A 22,210-nucleotide genomic window follows, 5' to 3' on the forward strand; every position below is an offset into this window, starting at 1 on the left:
GATCAGGTCTAACAAGCTAGCATCTAGGTGGGTAATATGGATTGTTAAGTCAAGCACATATTTTTACCCACAGAGTACATGCAGGCATTATTTCAATTTGATCAATTCCGTAACTACATAAAACAACACCTGAAGCAGTGAGAGTCAGATGAAAGAAAATCTCTGTGACTGTAACCAAATTAAGCAGAGACACATACTATCCATTTCATAGTAAAAACTTTGAAGGTGGTGGCAATGGAGCTCACTGTGTGAATGAATGATAATGCAGACTAAGAGGAATAAGGCTGTTCTTTTAGCAAAGTGGTCAAACCTTCTGCAATTCCCACTCCTGTGGACTATGTGGGGCAACGTGGACATTTAAGGTTTAGAGAAACGAGATGTCACAAGGTTTACCAGTGGGTAACATCCAACCTTAGTTCCAAAGGTTTTAAAGATGAGCTGCCACAATGTTCAGCACACATTCAATTGTTTTTTTTTACTTGATGCAGTATAGCATGTTCCAAAAAAAGTGCACATTGCACCAAGGTATACAGATAGCAAAAAACACGACACTGTCACAAGGTTGTGAAAATTTATTATAAATCAAGGCTGTGGGACTGGAGCTTATACTGGCAGCATCAAAAACAGAATGACAACCAACACTGGATGGGACATCAGTCCATTATAAGTATAAGCAAGCACATACCCACCATCTGCCATTTAATCTAACATTTATGTCTAGTGTGTATCTTTGCCTATTTTGGAAAAAACTAAACAGGCATATAAATATATTGCATGATGATAATAAATGATAACAAAAAAAATATTTTAACATGAATAATCAAATGTGTCACAAAATACAGTATATTTTTGATGCTTATGTCTTTATGTATGCATTTAATTATTTCTTAATTTATTTGTTTCATTCAACTTGAAATGACATCATTAAAGCTGGGCTCTAGTGAATGATGGTTTTTGATTGGTGAATCAAAAACAGTTGACATCTCTAATCTGCTTGGATGGAACTCTTGACATCCGTATGTAGAACTTGCAATAATAAGCTCTGCATAAAATAAAGATATCTTTATATATTGCTTGATGATATATAAATCAAAATCTGAAAACCAAAGAACAGCAATCCATCTTTAAACATATAGAAAACAATATAAAAACTTACGGGCATGTCAGGGTCTAAGGAGAATAAATTCAATCGGGCTTCCCTTCTTGCTGTTTTAACAGAATCTTCAGTTTCATTAATGTACTATTGAACAAGAGAAAATAAATTGTTCTTAAAAATGTAATTGTTTCTTAAGGATTTTCAATAAAGGGTATAGAACTGCAACAACAGTACACATTTACTAATGCTTGAGTTCATTGCTTTTAACAAGATGTTTTTTGAAAGACTCAAGTTATTTTATTATTGACTAAAATGATTAAGGTGGCGACTTGCCATTGTGAGTCTTGCCATCATTAAATAAATATTATAAAAAACAGAACAGTACAAATGAAAGGCTATGCTGTGATTAACTATGGCTCACAAGTAAATGCACTGAACACAAGACAATAATTGGAGGAAGACCTATTATTAATTACATTACTGATAAGATAACAATGATTGACAGTGTGCCTTTCTTTAACTTCCTCAGTACAGACAATGAGACCACTTTGATGAGTGAGATGGAAGCAATTCGTCTTAATATAACTTTATTTTTAGACCTATGGACAGTGTAATTCTTGAAAATAAATACCTTAGCCAATTCTGGATTTATGTTACTTTCTGAAGAGTCATCTGTTTCAGCCAGGTTGGGCTCAATTGGTGTCATGTCAAGAGAATCTAAAATTTGGAGATGATTGGGAACAAATAGTGAATATGCTTATTAATTGTTGATTAATTTATTCACAAAATTAATGTACATAATATATGTACAACCTATAGAAAGCATCAAAAATAAAAGAAAAAAAAGGTAATATACCTACAGTAAGACCAAATATTTTGTTTTGTACCCAGGTTTAAGGAAATGAATATTCTGTTGGATGTGCATGAGTCACCTGGCAGATCTCAGCTGATACATATTTTGATATATTTTATTGTCTTTTTACTTGGTTGGACTAGTATTTCAATTGAATATTTACCTAAGTTAACAGGATTGGCAACACTAAATTGACTGTGTGAATGAATCTGGGAGTATGAGTAAGTGTGCTCTGTAATGTGCTTGAAACGGAATAAGTGGGCTAAATAAACTAATAGAGCTTTTGTTTTTTTAAAAGGGGAATTCTTATTATAATTATTCATACTTTATTAAGCATGGTATGAATGCAGCTGTGAAATTGATCTATAAAAATCATATGGATTATGTAGCTGTTCCTGCTGCAGTTCTGAAAATAAATGAACAAATGTAACTTTGGGGGCCATACATGTATTGTAATATATTTATTTTTCTCACCACTTATTTTTAGTTAATTACAGTCAAGCTTATTAAAGTACTGTATTATATTACAACTGGCTAGTTGTGTACTGTCTTGTGTGTGTTACATAAATAGCGATGAAAGAAAATGCTCAGTGCTACACTTGTTGTGGTGTCCTGAGCTGGTATTGCAGTCTACTACAGAATTTCACAAAACTTGAAATCTTGCAAAACTTCCTAGTATCTACCTCATAGTAGTACATTTGTTTTATGCTATCCCATTCAATATTTTCAGTTATGTCATGCTATGACTTTTAAGAAATTGGTATGAAAACAATTTTTACAGTTCAACGATCTCACCAATTTCATAATCCAATAAGCAAAGATGACAACTCTTTAGTTTAAGTGCTCTCTTTTCAAATAATATTTGGTAGAGGTCAGCAAACATTTTTAGAAACTATTTACTAGTACCACTAGCAAATGACTTACTTTGCTGTTATTCCTAGTGTTTTAGCTGTCTTATTTAATAAATATATTATAACATTCTTTAATCTGCTTAGTTGAAATTCAGGGTCATGGGAATCAAGGGAGGCCAGAACCCATTCCAGGAGCACTAGATAAAGGGAAGCTGGGTGGTGCTCTTAGATAGAGCTCTTAGATACTCATCCACAAAAGGACTATTTGGAATCATCACTTAACTTAAGACACGTCTGTGTAAAGCCCTGGCCCTACAGCCAAATATCATCTTCCGGTATCCGGGGAATCAACAGTCATGACCAAGACAAAGCCAGAATTACTTTACTACAGTAATATATAAGTTTATTAAACAAGCAATAAAATAAGAAAGTGCAAAACAGTAAGTTGGAGGGGAAAATCAAATCCAAGTAAATATGTTAAAAACATCACTTCATGCAGAGGTAACCCTTTGGTGTTCTTTTATTTCTTTCTCTCAGTCCTTGTCATGATGTTGGGACTCAGAGCTCCAGCCTACCATAACCTGATCCAGCAGGCGGACCACCAACTGCCACTTTTGCCAGTCACCGCAGCTCCTCTTCCACCAGGTGAACCCTGAACTGCCTCATTGCAGTTCCAAAGCTGCCACCTCAGTCGGTAACTGCAGCTTCACCAGGGTGTCTTGCCCTTGCTTAGAAGCCACCACATCCTGTCCCTCCTGCAATCACCTCATTCAAGTTGTGCCTCTCTTCATTCTCATCTTCTCTGGTGTCCTAAATGAGCAGACCTGAACTGCACCACAGCTACTATCTGGAACCTCCTCACAGCCCATGGTCTTGCTCCCTTTTGAATGATCAACCTGACCGATGCATGTCTTTCCCTTCATCATCCTTTACCTCTTTAACCAGCAATCACTCCCCAAAAAACAAACTCAACCAACTTCTTCCTAACGCTAACCTGCTATCCTAAATTCTAGTCATCCTGCAGCCTGGCCCAATGATTATAGCGCTGCTGCCAACCTGCAATTCCTGCATGTAGCTGGCGACACTTGCGTGAGTTAAAACTGATTGTGTTAAAATAAATTAAACAATTAAAACAGCTCTAACCTTCATTTCACAAAAGTCTGGGAATGTCACTGAGGACAACACATAACTGACAATATATGCAATATATGGCAGTAATAGATGTAACACCAGGAAATTTACAGATAAAACGTTGCTCAGGTTTAAAGGCTAAAATCTTTTATTCGCCACACAGTCAAATGCTTTAGGTCTCTATTAGAGGATCAACCTGAGTAGTGAGAGAATATGATATGGAAGAAATTAAAGAAATTAAATTCAAGGTTAAGTTCAAATATATTATTATGCGTATGCAGTTCAATGAAATGTTTACTTGCATGTCTAATTTGGGCTAATGACAGCAATACCACACCAACAATAGACAATAAATACAACATCAGATGATATGTGCAAGAGGCATTCATACATTTATCAATATGTGTGGCTGATTAGTAACCTTATGATGCGGATAAAATCTGTCCCTGGATCAGTGGTGCATGTGAAAATGGTCCTGAACTGTTTGTGTGGATGGAGGAGGGAGAATAGAGGCTATTCAAGATGGTTAAGATCTTTAATAATACTGTTTGCTTGTATTAGCAAACATTTTTCCTGAGCAGAAGGCAGCTGTGCGTCAGTAATATACTGAGTTGACGTCACCATTCTCTGTGGTACTTTGTTTGTTTGACCCTTGAGCAGGTGCCATAACATAATACAACTAGTAAGGACGGACTCTTCTGTGCACCTGTAGACATTAGTGAGCAATGACTACGACATCTGTTCTTTCTGCATACATCTGAGGACACAACTTCACACATGCAATGCCTTGTAGCCTTTTTGAATTATCTCATGACCAGTTCTCTAATTCTATTGAAATCTTACACTTGTGAATCTTAGGGGTGGTTTTGTAAATAGAGTAAAGAGCAACACTAGAAATAAAATGCATACATTAGGAAATGGTTGCAAAATACAGTATAATCTCAGTGCTTGGATATCTCCAGTGGCTGCTGTTGGTTCAGTTAGCAAGAAGTGGAAGCTATGTCAAACTAACCCGATACTGTCTAGCTAAAAGCTATGCCTCAAAACTCTTTAAGCAGAAAGCAAGGGTTTTGATGGAAGCCACAAAGAGGCCAACAATCACTTAGAAGGAGCTACAGAGATCAGTAGCTACTAATGGAGTAAAGGTACACTGGTCAACCATATCAAACGGTCTGCATGGCACTATGGTAGGGTGATACCACTCTAAAAAAAAACAAAAAAAAAACTTGTGACTGAATTTTTCTCAATAGCATGAGATTGAGCCAGCAGTGATGTGAGTAAAGGCTTTGTGGACAGATGAAACCAAAACAGGGTTTCTGAGACAAAGCGTCCATAATTTCAAAGAGATATGAACTGTATGGCACAATTGTAGTACTGCACACACCTGAGAAAACACTTGACATACAGTGAAGCATTAAGGTGGTAGGATTATGCTGCATGGCTGTTTTTCACTAGCAGAAACTGAGAATGGTTAAAACAAAACTAAGAATTAAAAGTGGAAAATAAAAGAATCACTGCAAGAGAACCGTTTTTAGCTTGTTAAAAAGCTAAAGCTTCAATGAAACAATCTTTCAGCAAACAAAAGACCAATGTAGACTTGGAGTGGCTCAGGGACAAATAGCTGGCCATCCTACATTGACCCAGTCAAAGTGATGAACTCAGTCTGAAAATTTGTGGCACTATTAGAAAATGATGGTGCCCAAACTTCATCTGTTTAATTTTGGACCAAAACCCTGGAGCAAAACAACCTTGTGTTTAGGTATTTAGCCGAGGCTCCATCCTTGGTTTTGGTTCTCTATTTATGTTTGTTTTGTGGTATGTTGTTTTTTGTTATTTTGTCCATGTTTTTGTTCATCTCTGAAATTTAATATCTTGTTTTAATATTGCGTTTTTGATTGCCTGTTGTTTCTAAATGCATTTTGTTGTTTAATTATTTTACTTGTACTTTGTATGTGTGAGCGAAGAAGTTGGGGCCTGCTAACATTGCAGCTGTGTGCACCATCCTCAGCCCTATATAAGGTCTGTGTTGAATCAGCACCTTTGGCTAAGGCATTTCATTTCCAACTATTGTCTTTTGACTCATTATCTGAGTCTTTGATTTTCTAAATGTTCTTGTTCTGATTTTATGGGTTTTGAATTTTACTCTCATTTCTGATTTTTCTCATTTGGATCACAGACTTTGTTATTTTAACGTTTTCCTTATGAAGGTAAACATTTTTGCCCCTTTTTTGTTCTTGCTGTGTTTTGGAATGTTTTTATAAGTAAACTCTTTATGTATGAGTAGATCTGTTTTGTTATTGATAAAGGCAGACGGTAACCAGCTATTGAGAGAGGCAGACCTGATCACAGCCTTTAATATGAGACCGGATCATTGACATGACAATGAGAGGGCATAGGCTGTTCTGTTGATAGTGTGGTATTTTTCAAGTAAAAGTTACTCCTTCATAATAATGGTACATATGAATTTGCCACATGAAATTGCATTCTAAAGTAAAGCATTATTTACAAATTTCTAGCCTGTTCTTGCTTTTTAAAATGCAAATGATGGGGTAGGGGTCCAAATGATTGCTTCTCAAAAGCCATTTTCTGAAGGGAGAAAAGTTTGTGTTCCAGTTGCTAGAGTGCATCATTGGGTTGACGATTTAAAAGCCGGTCTTATGGAAGCATTCACTTTCCAAACTTGTAGAGACTCTCTGAAACACTTTTTCTTTCTGGTTATGACTTTATGTTTTCGAGTACGAGTTTGCTTTGCCCTTTGTTATGATGTTATTGCTCTGTCTTTCCTGGTTATGATCCCTATTTGTACTTGACAACATTCGCTTACTGGTCCTATAAAAACAGTCTGCACACTTCTCTCTGGCAGAACAACGACAGAAGTAAATTGGATGTAATAAATTTTATCACAGATTCTTGATACTATTTTCCCGTGGTAAGACTATATTTTCTGTTGGGTTGTCTGCTCACAGAATGCTTCATTTGGTAGAGATTTACAATTTTTCAATTGTTCACAGCCTCACCATAGCTTCAGAAAGCATATTATCTTGTGTTTGGCTCTGAAGGTCTGTTGTATCAATGGCTATTTTATCTTGGCTTGTACCAAATGCTGCTCTGCACAAAAGTTATTCTGATACAATGGCAGAGTGTCAGTATATTATGAAATAATTTTATAGGAATGTGCCTCTGTCATTAAACCACTATACCTGTACATGATTCAAAATGTGCACCAGCACCAGTAGCACATGTACAGATCCTATTTTTTATGCCATTTGTACTCCACTCATATTTTTTTTCTGTACAATGCGATACATACCTATCACATACAGGTATAGTGATTTAATGACAGAGACACATTCATCATATAATTATTTTATTCCCTAAACTGCGCTTCATATACATTTATGTTACTTACGGTTACAGCCTTGATGAAATCTCAGATACCTGTCAGCTTCAAACAAGGAAAACCAACTATTTATTGTTGCATTTTCATACATTGGCAGATCTTTCATAAGTCTGCAGTCTTCCAGCATTGTACTCTTCCCCTGGGGATTTCTCCTTCCACTCTTTATTCCATGTGTAAACTGTTGCTGCCTGTATACAAATTACTTCTAGCCTTGTGAAAAACATTGTAATGCTATTCCCAGTGATTTTATATATGGCATTACCTAAGTGAAGTCATGAATGGCAGGACATGCAGAGTTCAATGCTTGTGGCAGGCCTACTTTTTGCCTATTGCATTCTGTGTTCTTATATTTTACATAGTTCATGGAGTGAGATTCACACTAAATGGTATCATGGTGTGTTGTTTGAAAGAGTTTGATTGCACTTTGTATACTTAATAATACATATGAACTGATCTGATTACACTACACCGCATTACTATCAAAACAGAGTTTTGGAAGAATCAAGGACACTTGCATGTCGAGAACTTCCCTATTTCAATCAAAACTCTGCATTACACACTTTCTGTGGCATGTGGTGTGCATGCACAATAAAAAAAAGACTGATGACATGAAAAAGGCAGATTACTCAAGGCAGATGAACCATAATGAAACAGTCTGATGCAACCTAAACCAATTATCACATTTTATAGTGCATGCCAAGTTGCTCCTGCTGGGGATATGGCAATAAAAGAACAACTGAGAACTTGTTTTTGAATGAGTATAAATACTTAGTAGCTTTCACTGTTTTTATTTGTAAACATTACACAAGCCCATAATATGCTAAGGAAGTTCTGGACTGTAATTTGTAGCAATTTCAAATCAACTTTGAATTATTTTCATTATACTATGTAAAGACTGTAAATGATAAGTGATATATTTCTATATTATCTAGCTGTCTACAGAACAGAGACAGCAATTTACATCAACAGTGGCAAGAAACGAGTTTTCAGGGTGAAAATGAGAAACTAATGGAAAGCACCCTCCTTGGGCTGAAAGGCTGCTAAGAAGATAGATAATCAGTGAGTTAAAGCACAAAGCCAGTGTGGCGGAATCTCACAAACATCCATCCATTATCCAACCTACTACAGTATATCCTAACTACAGGGTCACGGGTCATTGCTGGAGCCAATTTCAGCCATCACAGAGCGCAAGGCAGGAAACAAACCCCGGGCAGGGCACACACATACACACACACCAAGCACACACTAGGGAAGCACACACTGCATGTTTTTGGACTGTGGGAGGAAACCGGAGAACCCAGAGGAAACCCACGCAGACACGGGGAGAACATGCAAACTCCACGCAGGGAGGACCTGGGAAGTGAAACCCAGGTCTCCTCAGTGCGAGGCAGCAGCGCTGCCAATGCGCCACCCGTTCTCACAAACATGTTTTTCATTTTTTTCTCCCTAAAACAGCATGGATATGTTGTTGTGAAATAAAATATCAAAAGTGCAGATTTTCTTATTCAGGAAAACTAGAGAATTAGTCAGGAAACTGAACTTTTTGTAAGTCATTATATATAGTGACAAGTTACTGGGTTGGAGGGCTGATGTCAGAATTGAAGGAGGCCAGACATGAAAAGGGTAAGTAGCTAATAAAGTCTTTCTTTGAGACTGGGATTTTAAGTGAAAAGATACATTTCCTGAATAATTCTGTTACAGGTTATTGTTGGTAGCTATCTACAGGATATAGATATTTATCTGTCTCGCAAAAGAATCACCTGCTTTGAAGATCAAACTGCTTTGATTTGTATTTCATCCATATACAGTACTGTGAAAACAGAATAGCCTGGTTCTTTGGAACATGTGTTTATTTACAAGGTTTGAAAATTAATGTGTTCTGGTAATATTGGTCTCTAATCAATGTATATGCACTTCTTGTTAATTAGCAAAAATACTATTGTTTAACCAATGAAAATGTGTACACACTACTGATAAGCAGAGGAAATTGGTATGTACTATTGTTTAACCAAATGTCATGATGATCTAGGCAGAGATTGAAGCAGTTATAAACATCCGGGAAAATCAAAATAATATAAAATATGGTCAAAGACACCTAACTGCTGCCTGCTTCTTTAATGTTTTTGGCACCATACTGTTATGGCTACACACTGTAGCAGCACTGGTTTGTACCTGGCCTAGGTTACCCTATGCCTTAGGCCAGTAACACCAACTAAAACAAAAATATTGTAAAAACATTTGATTATGGTTATAAGTACATTTAAGGGTTAACAGAAGACTACAAAATTACAATTAAATGGCCTCTAATTGCTTAGAATCCCTGTTAAAAATGGATTTCATTTCTCTGACTCAAGGAAAACATATTTAGGAAATGGCCATTTGCTAACAAAAAGGCAGACAATGCAAAGCTCCCTATTGCTAACTGAAAGGAAAATATATCTGTCCAAATGAAATATTTGATGTGCAGATTAAAACAGGATGCCCTAATCTTCTGACAGCAGCAAAAGGGGCGACTCGACATTTCAGAACAAAAGCACTCTAATGGCTATTATCAAGGATTCAAACTGAGAACAAAAGCAGCAGTGAAGAGCTCAGCCATGTGCTTTGGCACATTATATTTTGAGAAAAATTCATTTTCTGCAATTAACTGTGAACACTGAACATATAAGATGCCAGTTATTAAAATATTTTGCAGAGAATTTCATTTATTGTCAAAGCATTTATTTTTTTCTGCTAGAATCAATGGCTAAGAAAGGGAAATAAAAGTATTCTTAAAAGAAATGTAATTTTCACAGAATATTTCAAATGGTACAGTTCATGGTACATGCCAGCCTAATGGGTGAAACAAAAGGAAAAGGGAAATGTGAATAATAAGTAACAGCATATAATATAAGAGTTTACAGTTAACAATTAAAATGCAAGAATTTTAACCATTTGTAGATCATCTCAGTGTAACACAAGTGCCCACAGCTAGCATTAAGATGCCAAACACAAGTCATCTTGGTCAGTTATATGATGAGGAATAAGCCATTACTATACCTATGAACATATAAAAACTTTTTACTATAGCTTAAATAATTAACATTGACAGATATTTGACAGATAGAAATATGCTAAACACTAAAATCAAAAGAATATTTAGAATTTACATGTCTTGTATGCTTTTCACAGAATTATCAAATCTACTAATGGAAAAGTGAGATTAATACAATAATAGCCTTTTCATAATCCTTTTCTTCTCAGATTTTGCACTGTAACAGCAAATATGCAATCCTTAGTTTGTACAGCACCTTTCCACAATAAACACCATCCCAAATGTGCTTTACATACTGTATATAATAAGAGAATTGCTCACATAGTTCTATAATAGAAACACCAACAGATGACATAGTGAGTCAGTGATCTAGATTGAAATGGCACATTGGGCAACAAACTGGATAAGATATTTAGAAGCTGCATTATGAACACAATGATAAATTGCACCATGAATGAAATTTTGGAAGGTTGTTGAGGGTTAAGAAATTTCAGGTGTTATTTTTTTAAATGTTATTGTTTGTAATCCCAATTGGGGCAAATTGATTATCAAGGTTGACACCTTCATGCACTGACTGGATATTTAATACCATGATTAGATAGATAGATAGATAGATAGATAGATAGATAGATAGATAGATAGATAGATAGATAGATAGATAGATAGATAGATAGATAGATGTATTAATTGGCATAAGTGAATTTAGGAAATTAATTTTAGTAGATGAAATAGAGACAGGTCCCATCTATGACCCAAAAAGCTTACCAGTCTTGCTGTCAGTGAGATCAATGCTCTTGCGTTCTTGTGTTGGCCCCTCAGGACTGATTTGCAAAATTCGGTTTAGGGTGGAAATCCAGTCATCCATATCCTGCTCATTTTCTGACGCCAGAACAAAGTAGGTCACATCATTCATTTTTAACTCAAATGCATATTTCCTCAGCTTGTGATTCTGTAAGAGTTTTGAATTTAAGGAAGAACATATTAACAGTCACAGGAAGAGAGATACTGTATAAGTATGCAATTAAATAAAACAGCTAGAGCTCTGAATTTTGTTTATTCATTGAACAGCTTGAAGCGTGTCTGTACCCAAGTGTTGGAAGGAAAATGCCAGACCAAAAATCCAAGTTGATTCTGATATTCCATCATGTAAAATGGAATATGAGGATTCAGTGAACTATCTACTGACAAAAAGGTTGGGATTATGTGTAAGAAAACGAATAGACTTGATGGAGCCCCTATTGTGATGAAAAAAGTTAATAAAAAGCAAAAATCATTTAAATATCTTTAAAAGCAAACCCGTTACTGCAGTGGGCTTGTAATCATTAAGAAATAACATAAGTAACACACTCTGCTTTACTCTTTATTTATAAGGTTCCTTTCACCACATGCACTTTCAAAAGGCACCTCAATAGGTAAACAATTAAAGTACAAGAAAAGTTATGACATTAAAAAGTAGGTACTAGCAGAAGTAATAGAAAAGAAATAAAAGATGAACAAACAAAAAAGTCAATAAATGACAAACAATGATAAAAATGTCTGCTTTGTAAGACTTATTTGCTGACATAATTGAGCTGTTTTTGAATAAACAATGGATAGAAAAGGAGGAAACCAAATAAATTAGGTCAAAGCAAATTTCAAAGAAGGCATGCAGCCTATGGTGAATAAGTGTCAGCAAAAACATAAAGCCATAAGGATAAATCTTGACTTTTTGTGTTATTCTATTCTCTTATATATCCTGAGTCTAACTAAATTCAGAACACAAGGACAAGAGATATAACAAGGAAAAAAACTATTTATTCAGGCTTGGATTTCTCTGGCCTGCTTTTTACAGAGCATAATGACTGACACGTGGACAAGTGAACATACTATAATAAACCTCTGTTAAAGCGTTGACCACACTAATATGACAGAGACATTTCCCCAACATTCATTAAACAAATTAGGAGGCTGTAGCTGTGGCGGGTACTGCTAAAGAAAATAACACTGATTAACTGGCAAATGATGAAAGACCGTCTCCTGTTTTCTACTTGCACAGGTCGTGATTATTGAAAACACAAAGCAGATGGCAGCAACGTCACAGCAATGCACTCTTCAGAACAATCTCAACTGATATATCCTATATCCCTTTTATTATAAGCCAAGCCAATAATGACTATTTGTGTGCGGAATTAAAAATGCAAAAAGAAAAAAAGGAGCTGAAAGATCTGAAAGGCTGAAATGCTAATGGAGCTCTTCATTGTTTCTTACATATTCACAGTTTTCTGGTGGATATACTAGAAAACAGTGTAATGACACTGTGTGAAGCTAGCAGCACATGATACTAAAAATAAGCATTTAATGGATGTATTTCCAAAACCTTTAAATTATATTAACCAATTCTATTAACCTGGTGAAAGACCAAGATGCTCCTTGGTAGGACACTGTGTGACACAAAAACAGCTGAAATTGATATAAGATTGTGACATAAAGCAATAACATACAGGGAGATCTGAAAGCTTTCTTGCAAAACAGAAGCCATATTTAAGACATCACAGAGTGAAAGGTGCAGATGTGAGGTTCGATCTGGTTCAGCTCTTTAAAGAATGAGATCAACAGTTAATGTGCCTCTTAATACACAGGTTGTCAATATATCCCCAACATAACTCCAAAATTACAATCTCCGAAGACATACGTTAATATTATTTGGTTAACACCAAAAAACCTCTTAACACAGCTGTCACATGTACTGCATATATTCATATTTTGCTGTCCAAGAATACTGCTAAAGATGTTATCCATATAAGCACAGCAGACAATATATGCAATTGAAATGAAGAGAACTCTCTCCAAATTATATTTGGGAATTCACTGTCTTTAACATTGCTTCCCTGTACATATATAGTATTTTAATCATTCAAAAATCTACCCATCAATCCATCCATCTAGTCCACCTCATCCAAATTTGAGGCCACAAGACTCTCTAATCTTATTTTTTTTTTTAAATAGAGGTACACCCATGTGGCATACTGTGAACACTTAATTGCAAATTGCAGACTCATTAAGTCCTATGTCCCTTCTCATCTGGTCAGGTCTGATAGTGAACAGTTCCTGGTGCATGGCATTAAATCTAAACCTAGACTTTTTTCATGTGTAGCTCCCAGCTGGTGGAATGAGCTGCCCACCTCCACCTAAACTGATGAATCCCTCAGTGTTTTAAGAAGCTCTTTAAGACTCTCTTGTTCTGTGAATGTCTAATTGATGATGGCTTTTATACTGTAGATTCTTTTAACTAAAGAGAGATTAACTAGCTCTTCACTTATTATATTCAATTTTGTAATATTGTCCTTTAACAGTTGCTTTAGAACAGTCAACAAACTAATGTCTAAGAGGCATTTGGAATGTGGATGGAAATTTGCCACATTCACTAACATGCTTTGTAACCTAAATAGGTACAGCTCCTGGGACCCAGATTCAATCCACAGGAATGTCTGTGTTTCCTATAATGTCATAAAAATATGCCTGTTAGATTAACTGGTGATTCTAAAGTGTGTGGTGTGAGTAACAGTGGGGATGGTTTCATAAGAAAGATAATTACTACAGTATCACACCTTTGCAAGGTTTAAAATTTAGGTTGCATCTGTCATTTTATAGCAGTTCATAACAGGTACCTGATTGCTTTTATACATTTCAAATTCATTTTTTTCTTTAGACATTTCTGCACTACATCATACATTAATAGCCTATCTTTTCATTTGTATATGCCCAATTTAGATTAGTCATCATAGAAAATTTAGAGAAAAACTATAATGCCGATACTTCAGGAGGACATGGAATATTATGATATAAATGCATCTCAAAAAATTTAAATATTGTGAAAATGATCATTTGTTTTCATAATTTACATAAGTCAACTCACCTGACCAGAACAGAATAGACAATCAATGAGGTATTGTCAAGAGGAAGATGAGACACACCAGACCCAAAAATACAGATGAGCTGAAAGCTGCTGTCAAAGCAACGTGTGCTTCAATAACACCTCAGCAGTACCACAAGCTGATCACCTCCATGCCATGCTGTATTGACGCAGTAGTTTGTGATAAAGAAACCCTAACCAAGTATTGTCTGTATAAATTACCATACTTTTCTGAGATTGCACATTTCTGTATTGTGAATCCCTTTTTGATTGATTATAGGTAATATTCTTATAATTTGAGATACTGGATTTCTAATTTTTATAAGCTATCAGCCATAATCATCAACATTAAAACAAAAAAAAGTTTGAAATATTTCACTTTACATGTAATGAATATATCATATATGAAGATTTACCTTTTTGAAATTAAATGCATCAAGGACATAAAAATAAAATAAATATTGTATAAGGCTACTCCCTTAAAGAGTTATTCCACATCCAACCCTCCATTTTTGGGTATCTGCTTTCCTATCACAGAGTATAGAGTGCTGGAATAGGCCATTAAGTATTTGAACAGTGAAACCATTTTCATAATTTTGGTTCTGCATACCACCAAAATTAATTTGAATTAAGGAATCATTATGTAATTGAAGTGTAGGCTTTCAGCTTTAATTTAAAGGGTTTACCAAAAATTTGGTTTGTGCCCTTTAGGAATGACAGACATTTTTCTGCATAGTTCCCCATTTCCATGGGCTCAAAAGCATTTGGACATTTGACTGACGAGCTGTTCCATAGCCAGGTTGGAGCAGTTCAATTATTATTTCATTAATTATAAAGCAGGCAAAAGGTGTGGAATTTGCATTTGGAGGCTGTTGCTGTGAACCCTCAATAAGAGGTCAAATGAGCTGCCCATGTAAGTCTGTCCAGTTATTTATTTGGACAAAGGAAACTAAGATCAAAATATACCAAAATGTTGGACAAAGAAGAGTATTGAGAACAAAAGAAATGGTCCATGATCTAATGAACACCACATCATCTGTTTAACATTGTGGAGGCAGTTGTATGGAATGATTATGCATAGCTGCAAATGCAAGTTGGTCACTGTTTTTCTTTTATGAAGACATGCCAGCTGGCAGAAGTAGCAGGATGAATTCTGAAGTGTATAGGGCTATAACATCTCCTGAGATTCAGCCCAATGGTACACAACTGATAGGACGACGCTTCACAGTACAGATGGACAATGAGCCAAAACATATTGCAAAAGCAAACAAAGTGCTTTTCAATGCAAAGTAGTAGAATATTCTTCAAAGGCCAAGTCAATCAACTGACTTAAGCAAATTGGACATGCATTTCATTTACTGAAGACAAAAGTGATGGCAGAAATTCCAATGAACAAGCAGCACCTGAAGAAAAATGCACTAATGGACTGGCAATGTATCAGTAGTGTGGAAACCCAGCACTTGGAGAAGGCCATGGGTTCCATACTTCAGGCAGTCATTGACTGTAAAGGATTTTCAAACAAATATTGAAAATGATCATTTACGCTCGTATATTGATGTTAGTTTGTCCAAATACTTTTGAATGCCTGGAAACTGGTTGGGGGAGGGGTTGTGGTGAGTGGTTGGGGGGTGAGATGGGTCTATGCAGAAAAATAACTGTCATTCCAAAACAACTCATATAATATTTTTGGTAAACCCGCTAAATTAAAGCTGAAAGTCTACACTTCAATCACATAATGATATGCTTAATTTTAAATCCATTGTGCTGGTGTACAGAGCCAAGATTATGAAAATTGTGTTACTGTCCAAATGGAGAGTGGAAGTGGACAAAAGCCCATCATAGGGCACTTTCATGCAACATCCACAGTCACTAATACCATATTTGAGTACTATTGTCAATCATCATACTGTATTCAGTTGAGTACAATTTGCTCTGCTTTTAATATGGATGTTTTGGTAAATGAAGATTACTGTATTTGTGTTAAGGATGCTCTTAATTGACAAAGGTCATACAACTGTGGCACATTTACAAAAAGTACAAAAAATGAAATACAATAAAACATTGTATTTCATTATATCTATCAGTCTATAACAAGTTTTCATGCAGTTCCAGTTTTTTAACATACTGACAGTGCAAGTGCTACTAACAAAAGGATAACAGATGAAAACTAGCAATAAAGGCAGTATGATTTTGTGGGGTAAGGTCAGGTCAGGTTGGGGAGCATGCACTGGTACAGACAACTATTGTTATAGTTATTGTGTAGCTATTTGAGACTTACTTTACTGTTCAGGTACCCATTTCCTTTATTTAATCCACGGCTTCTGCGCTATTTTTTGTTCGTTTATTACGATTATAGTTATTTATTGATTCCCCTCTTTAGCTGACTGCCTGCTCATATAAGGCGCTCCGCTGTTTTTCTGTGAAGCACCCTTTACACAGCTCCTCGTATGACCAACCCAAGCTGTGCGAGCTTACTCTTGAGAATGCAACGTATAGTTGTCCAGGAGAAAAGCAATCTTGCCTCAAATCAATGGCAACCTTTTGTAGGGTCTGTCCCTGAGACTTATTACTTGTCATCGCAAAGCAGAGCCTTACTGGAAATTGGAGGCATTTGATTTGAATTGGGAGATCAGAGGGTAAAACGGGGATGCGAGTAATACATTCAGAGTGTGAAGTAACTCTAGAGACAGTGTGTGTATTAACTTGTGGATTTTTCTGTATTTGGTGGCAGCGTGACGAATTTGCTTCCGCAAGACCGCGTTAGCTGTGGAGCTCAGCTCGGAGCATATTCTTTTCCTACCTTGTCAATTGTGTAATGCGTTTTTTGAACAGGTTTGATTCATGGAAGTGATCACTCGTACTGCGTTCAGTCAGTTCACGTGAGCTGCTCTCTTGTGTGATGTTGCGATGTCCACGGCTTTATTTAATGTTTGCTAAGACCGGCACTTAAAAGTTTTTTTCGCTACAGCAATTTTAACTCTGTTACAAAGTGATCCAAAGTCTCGTTTATACCTCATGTCTTCTCATTAAACTTGTATCTCGTGAATATGGTATCTGTCATAGGCATGACAAACGGCAGCGGGAGCATGTCTATAAACTTAATTTAAACTTACAGTTTACACTGTGCTTTGTTTCCGCAGTAGCTGCACTAATGAATATGCTTGCATGCGTTTTTTCTTCAGTGCTCTTTGGAGCTCTTCCTTGTTTTTACGCTTACTGCGTTCACAGTCAGTTCACTTGATTACGTGGGAGCCGTGATGATGCGACATGCAAGTTGGAGAATTAGTGACGTTGGAAAGTTCAATATGGCGGCTGACAGTGGAGTCATACCATCGAAATAAGTACGTACATCGGTTTCGGTTAGCGAGGGAAGCCGCCTACCAAAGATGGGGCCGTAAATAAGAAAGTTCAACATGGCGGATGTTGTCGACCGTTATGACCGTTACGCGTAGAATTTCGAAATGAAACCTGCCCAACTTTTGTAAGTAAGCTGTAAGGAATGAGCCTGCCAAATTTTAGCCTTCTACCTACACGGGAAGTTGGAGAATTAGTGATGAGTGAGTGAGTCAGTCAGTCAGTGAGTGAGTGAGTCAGTCAGTCAGTCAGTGAGGGCTTTGCCTTTTATTAGTATAGATTTAGACCGTCTGTCACAGACTGAAATCAAATGTATGTTTTTATTCTAAAATAGTAAGAATAAAAGCAGCTCACTTCTCAAAAAGGACTTGTTGGGGATCAAACCCATGAAGTTTTGTTTACCAGTCAACAGTTGATACCGTTGCTGAAGCAGTCATAGTAAATGCGTGTGAATGTCGCACCCTAACGTGTGTTGTTTTTCTGTAGTTATATTTTTGAATAAAAGCACACTTGTTCTGTTATATCTGTACCTTTTGTGGAAGTGTTTCTTTGATATTTGAACTTCAGGTTTCACACATTATAAACTTCATGTCTACATTTTGTCAATTATTACTAAAACATGAAAAACGTTTCTGTTTTAATGATGTGTTTACATAGATCGTTGTAGACACGGAACACACATGAAATGCATATGTTCCAAATAACGATATAGTATTTACGAGGTGCAATCCAAAAGTTCCCAGAATGCATTTATTTAAAAACATACACACCAAATAACAATTAATGGTGAACAGTTCCTTCAAAATAGTCACCCGCTGAGTTGATACACCAATCCCAGCGAGATTTCAACCTTTTGAAGCACCATTGGAAGTTGTTTTTGTCAATGTGTTCAAGATGTCGGTTGTTACCACTTGGATCTCCTCCACCGTGTTAAATTTGCATCCCTTGAGTCTCATCTTCAACTTAGGAAATAAAAAAAAATCAGACGGCGCTAAATCAGGGGAGTACGGAGGGTGGAGAATTGCAATAAACTTTGTAGAAGTCAAAAATAGTGCACAATCAGAGATGTGTGAGCTGGTGCATTGTCGTGATGCAAAAGAAATGACTTGTCAGCCCACATCTGAGGATGTGTTTGACAAATTCGATTTCGCAAACGCTTAGAACATTCCTGTAGAATGCTCCATTCACCGTCTGTCCTTGTGATAGTGATCTGATCTGACAGTGCAAGTGCTACTAACAAAAGGATAACAGATGAAAACTAGCAATAAAGGCAGTATGATTTTGTGGGGTAAGGTCAGGTCAGGTTGGGGAGCATGCACTGGTACAGACAACTATTGTTATAGTTATTGTGTAGCTATTTGAGACTTACTTTACTGTTCAGGTACCCATTTCCTTTATTTAATCCACGGCTTCTGCGCTATTTTTTGTTCGTTTATTACGATTATAGTTATTTATTGATTCCCCTCTTTAGCTGACTGCCTGCTCATATAAGGCGCTCCGCTGTTTTTCTGTGAAGCACCCTTTACACAGCTCCTCGTATGACCAACCCAAGCTGTGCGAGCTTACTCTTGAGAATGCAACGTATAGTTGTCCAGGAGAAAAGCAATCTTGCCTCAAATCAATGGCAACCTTTTGTAGGGTCTGTCCCTGAGACTTATTACTTGTCATCGCAAAGCAGAGCCTTACTGGAAATTGGAGGCATTTGATTTGAATTGGGAGATCAGAGGGTAAAACGGGGATGCGAGTAATACATTCAGAGTGTGAAGTAACTCTAGAGACAGTGTGTGTATTAACTTGTGGATTTTTCTGTATTTGGTGGCAGCGTGACGAATTTGCTTCCAAAGACGCGTTAGCTGTGGAGCTCAGCTCGGAGCATATTCTTTTCCTACCTTGTCAATTGTGTAATGCGTTTTTTGAACAGGTTTGATTCATGGAAGTGATCACTCGTACTGCGTTCAGTCAGTTCACGTGAGCTGCTCTCTTGTGTGATGTTGCGATGTCCACGGCTTTATTTAATGTTTGCTAAGACCGGCACTTAAAAGTTTTTTTCGCTACAGCAATTTTAACTCTGTTACAAAGTGATCCAAAGTCTCGTTTATACCTCATGTCTTCTCATTAAACTTGTATCTCGTGAATATGGTATCTGTCATAGGCATGACAAACGGCAGCGGGAGCATGTCTATAAACTTAATTTAAACTTACAGTTTACACTGTGCTTTGTTTCCGCAGTAGCTGCACTAATGAATATGCTTGCATGCGTTTTTTCTTCAGTGCTCTTTGGAGCTCTTCCTTGTTTTTTACGTACTGCGTTCACAGTCAGTTCACTTGATTACGTGGGAGCCGTGATGATGCGACATGCAAGTTGGAGAATTAGTGACGTTGGAAAGTTCAATATGGCGGCTGACAGTGGAGTCATACCATCGAAATAAGTACGTACATCGGTTTCGGTTAGCGCAGGGAAGCCGCCTACCAAAGATGGGGCCGTAAATAAGAAAGTTCAACATGGCGGATGTTGTCGACCGTTATGACCGTTACGCGTAGAATTTCGAAATGAAACCTGCCCAACTTTTGTAAGTAAGCTGTAAGGAATGAGCCTGCCAAATTTTAGCCTTCTACCTACACGGGAAGTTGGAGAATTAGTGATGAGTGAGTGAGTCAGTCAGTCAGTGAGTGAGTGAGTGAGTCAGTCAGTCAGTGAGGGCTTTGCCTTTTATTAGTATAGATTTAGACCGTCTGTCACAGACTGAAATCAAATGTATGTTTTTATTCTAAAATAGTAAGAATAAAAGCAGCTCACTTCTCAAAAAGGACTTGTTGGGGATCAAACCCATGAAGTTTTGTTTACCAGTCAACAGTTGATACCGTTGCTGAAGCAGTCATAGTAAATGCGTGTGAATGTCGCACCCTAACGTGTGTTGTTTTTCTGTAGTTATATTTTTGAATAAAAGCACACTTGTTCTGTTATATCTGTACCTTTTGTGGAAGTGTTTCTTTGATATTTGAACTTCAGGTTTCACACATTATAAACTTCATGTCTACATTTTGTCAATTATTACTAAAACATGAAAAACGTTTCTGTTTTAATGATGTGTTTACATAGATCGTTGTAGACACGGAACACACATGAAATGCATATGTTCCAAATAACGATATAGTATTTACGAGGTGCAATCCAAAAGTTCCCAGAATGCATTTATTTAAAAACATACACACCAAATAACAATTAATGGTGAACAGTTCCTTCAAAATAGTCACCCGCTGAGTTGATACACCAATCCCAGCGAGATTTCAACCTTTTGAAGCACCATTGGAAGTTGTTTTTGTCAATGTGTTCAAGATGTCGGTTGTTACCACTTGGATCTCCTCCACCGTGTTAAATTTGCATCCCTTGAGTCTCATCTTCAACTTAGGAAATAAAAAAAAATCAGACGGCGCTAAATCAGGGGAGTACGGAGGGTGGAGAATTGCAATAAACTTTGTAGAAGTCAAAAATAGTGCACAATCAGAGATGTGTGAGCTGGTGCATTGTCGTGATGCAAAAGAAATGACTTGTCAGCCCACATCTGAGGATGTGTTTGACAAATTCGATTTCGCAAACGCTTAGAACATTCCTGTAGAATGCTCCATTCACCGTCTGTCCTTGTGGCACAAATTCCTTGTGGATGACACCCTTCACATCAAAGAAGCAAATGAGCATTGACTTGGTGTTGCTGTGAACTTGTCAAGCTTTTTTGGGTCTTTCAAATCACTTATTTTCACAAACAACCCTTCACAGACACAACTGAAGTTTAAATGAGAACTGCGACTTGAAAAACAACTGCACTGACATTATAACGCGTGATAACAGCTCTCAAGGACAACTTGAACTGCAATCTAGCAGCGATTGATATAACCAAACCCTTCTGGCTGCAGAATAAATGCATTCCGGGAACTTTTGGATCGCACCTCGTATAAAAGGTGTCATTTTGCTTGACTTATCACTCTATACAACTCCAAGCAAATGACACGCAGGTAAACAGGCTTGAGCTGAGACAACTGTGTGCCAGTGGGAGATGTGATAGCAGGCTGCTTGCTGTTTATCAACACATTTAAAGGACAAAAGACGCTGACAGAGGGGTGAGAAGCGATGTAAGGTGGGACGGATCTACAAGTTTTTTCTTAGGCTCTGGTAATTCTACTGTTAAATACCTTTTCTCATGATTGGACACACGTGTCTATGAAGTTCAAGGCTTAACAAGCTAATCCAACCAATTTGGTGTTGCAAGTATACAGTTGTGGCAGTAGGGGGCGCTAGTATTCCCTTGAACCCTCAGGTACAACGTAAGACACTGGATAAAAGTCCAATATTATTTATTCTTCTTTTACACAGTGCACCAAGCACCCTCCACACTACTCATACATTTAATTAACCACCAAATAAACACAATAATCTCTCCTCCTCACCCAGACACTTCGCCCTCCTACCTCCCAGCTCAGCTCACTGTCTGGGCCTTCCCACAATCCTTTTATACACCCTGACCCGGAGGTGTCCCTGTCCAATCAGTCCACAATTCCTTATTCCTTCCGGGTCAGGGCAAACAGTCCTTTTCTTCACCCCGG

General features: G+C 37.0%; 1 protein-coding gene across 12 annotated transcripts in view; it reads right to left on the bottom strand.

Moving 5' to 3' along the window:
* dock10 (dedicator of cytokinesis 10) overlaps positions 1-22,210 on the bottom strand; it is a 407,603-nt gene that overhangs the window by 105,995 nt on the left and 279,398 nt on the right. For all 12 annotated transcript variants that reach the window (XM_039756196.1, XM_039756260.1, XM_039756213.1 and 9 more), the window contains 3 exons: positions 11,131-11,314; positions 1,728-1,813; positions 1,157-1,240 (listed from right to left, as the gene is read on the bottom strand). In XM_039756196.1, coding sequence (XP_039612130.1) covers positions 1,157-1,240; positions 1,728-1,813; positions 11,131-11,314 — 354 coding nt within the window. The remainder of the gene's footprint in view (positions 1-1,156; positions 1,241-1,727; positions 1,814-11,130; positions 11,315-22,210) is intronic.

The sequence above is a fragment of the Polypterus senegalus genome, chromosome 1 (assembly GCF_016835505.1).
Source record: "Polypterus senegalus isolate Bchr_013 chromosome 1, ASM1683550v1, whole genome shotgun sequence".
Classification (NCBI taxonomy): Eukaryota; Metazoa; Chordata; class Cladistia; order Polypteriformes; family Polypteridae; genus Polypterus; species Polypterus senegalus.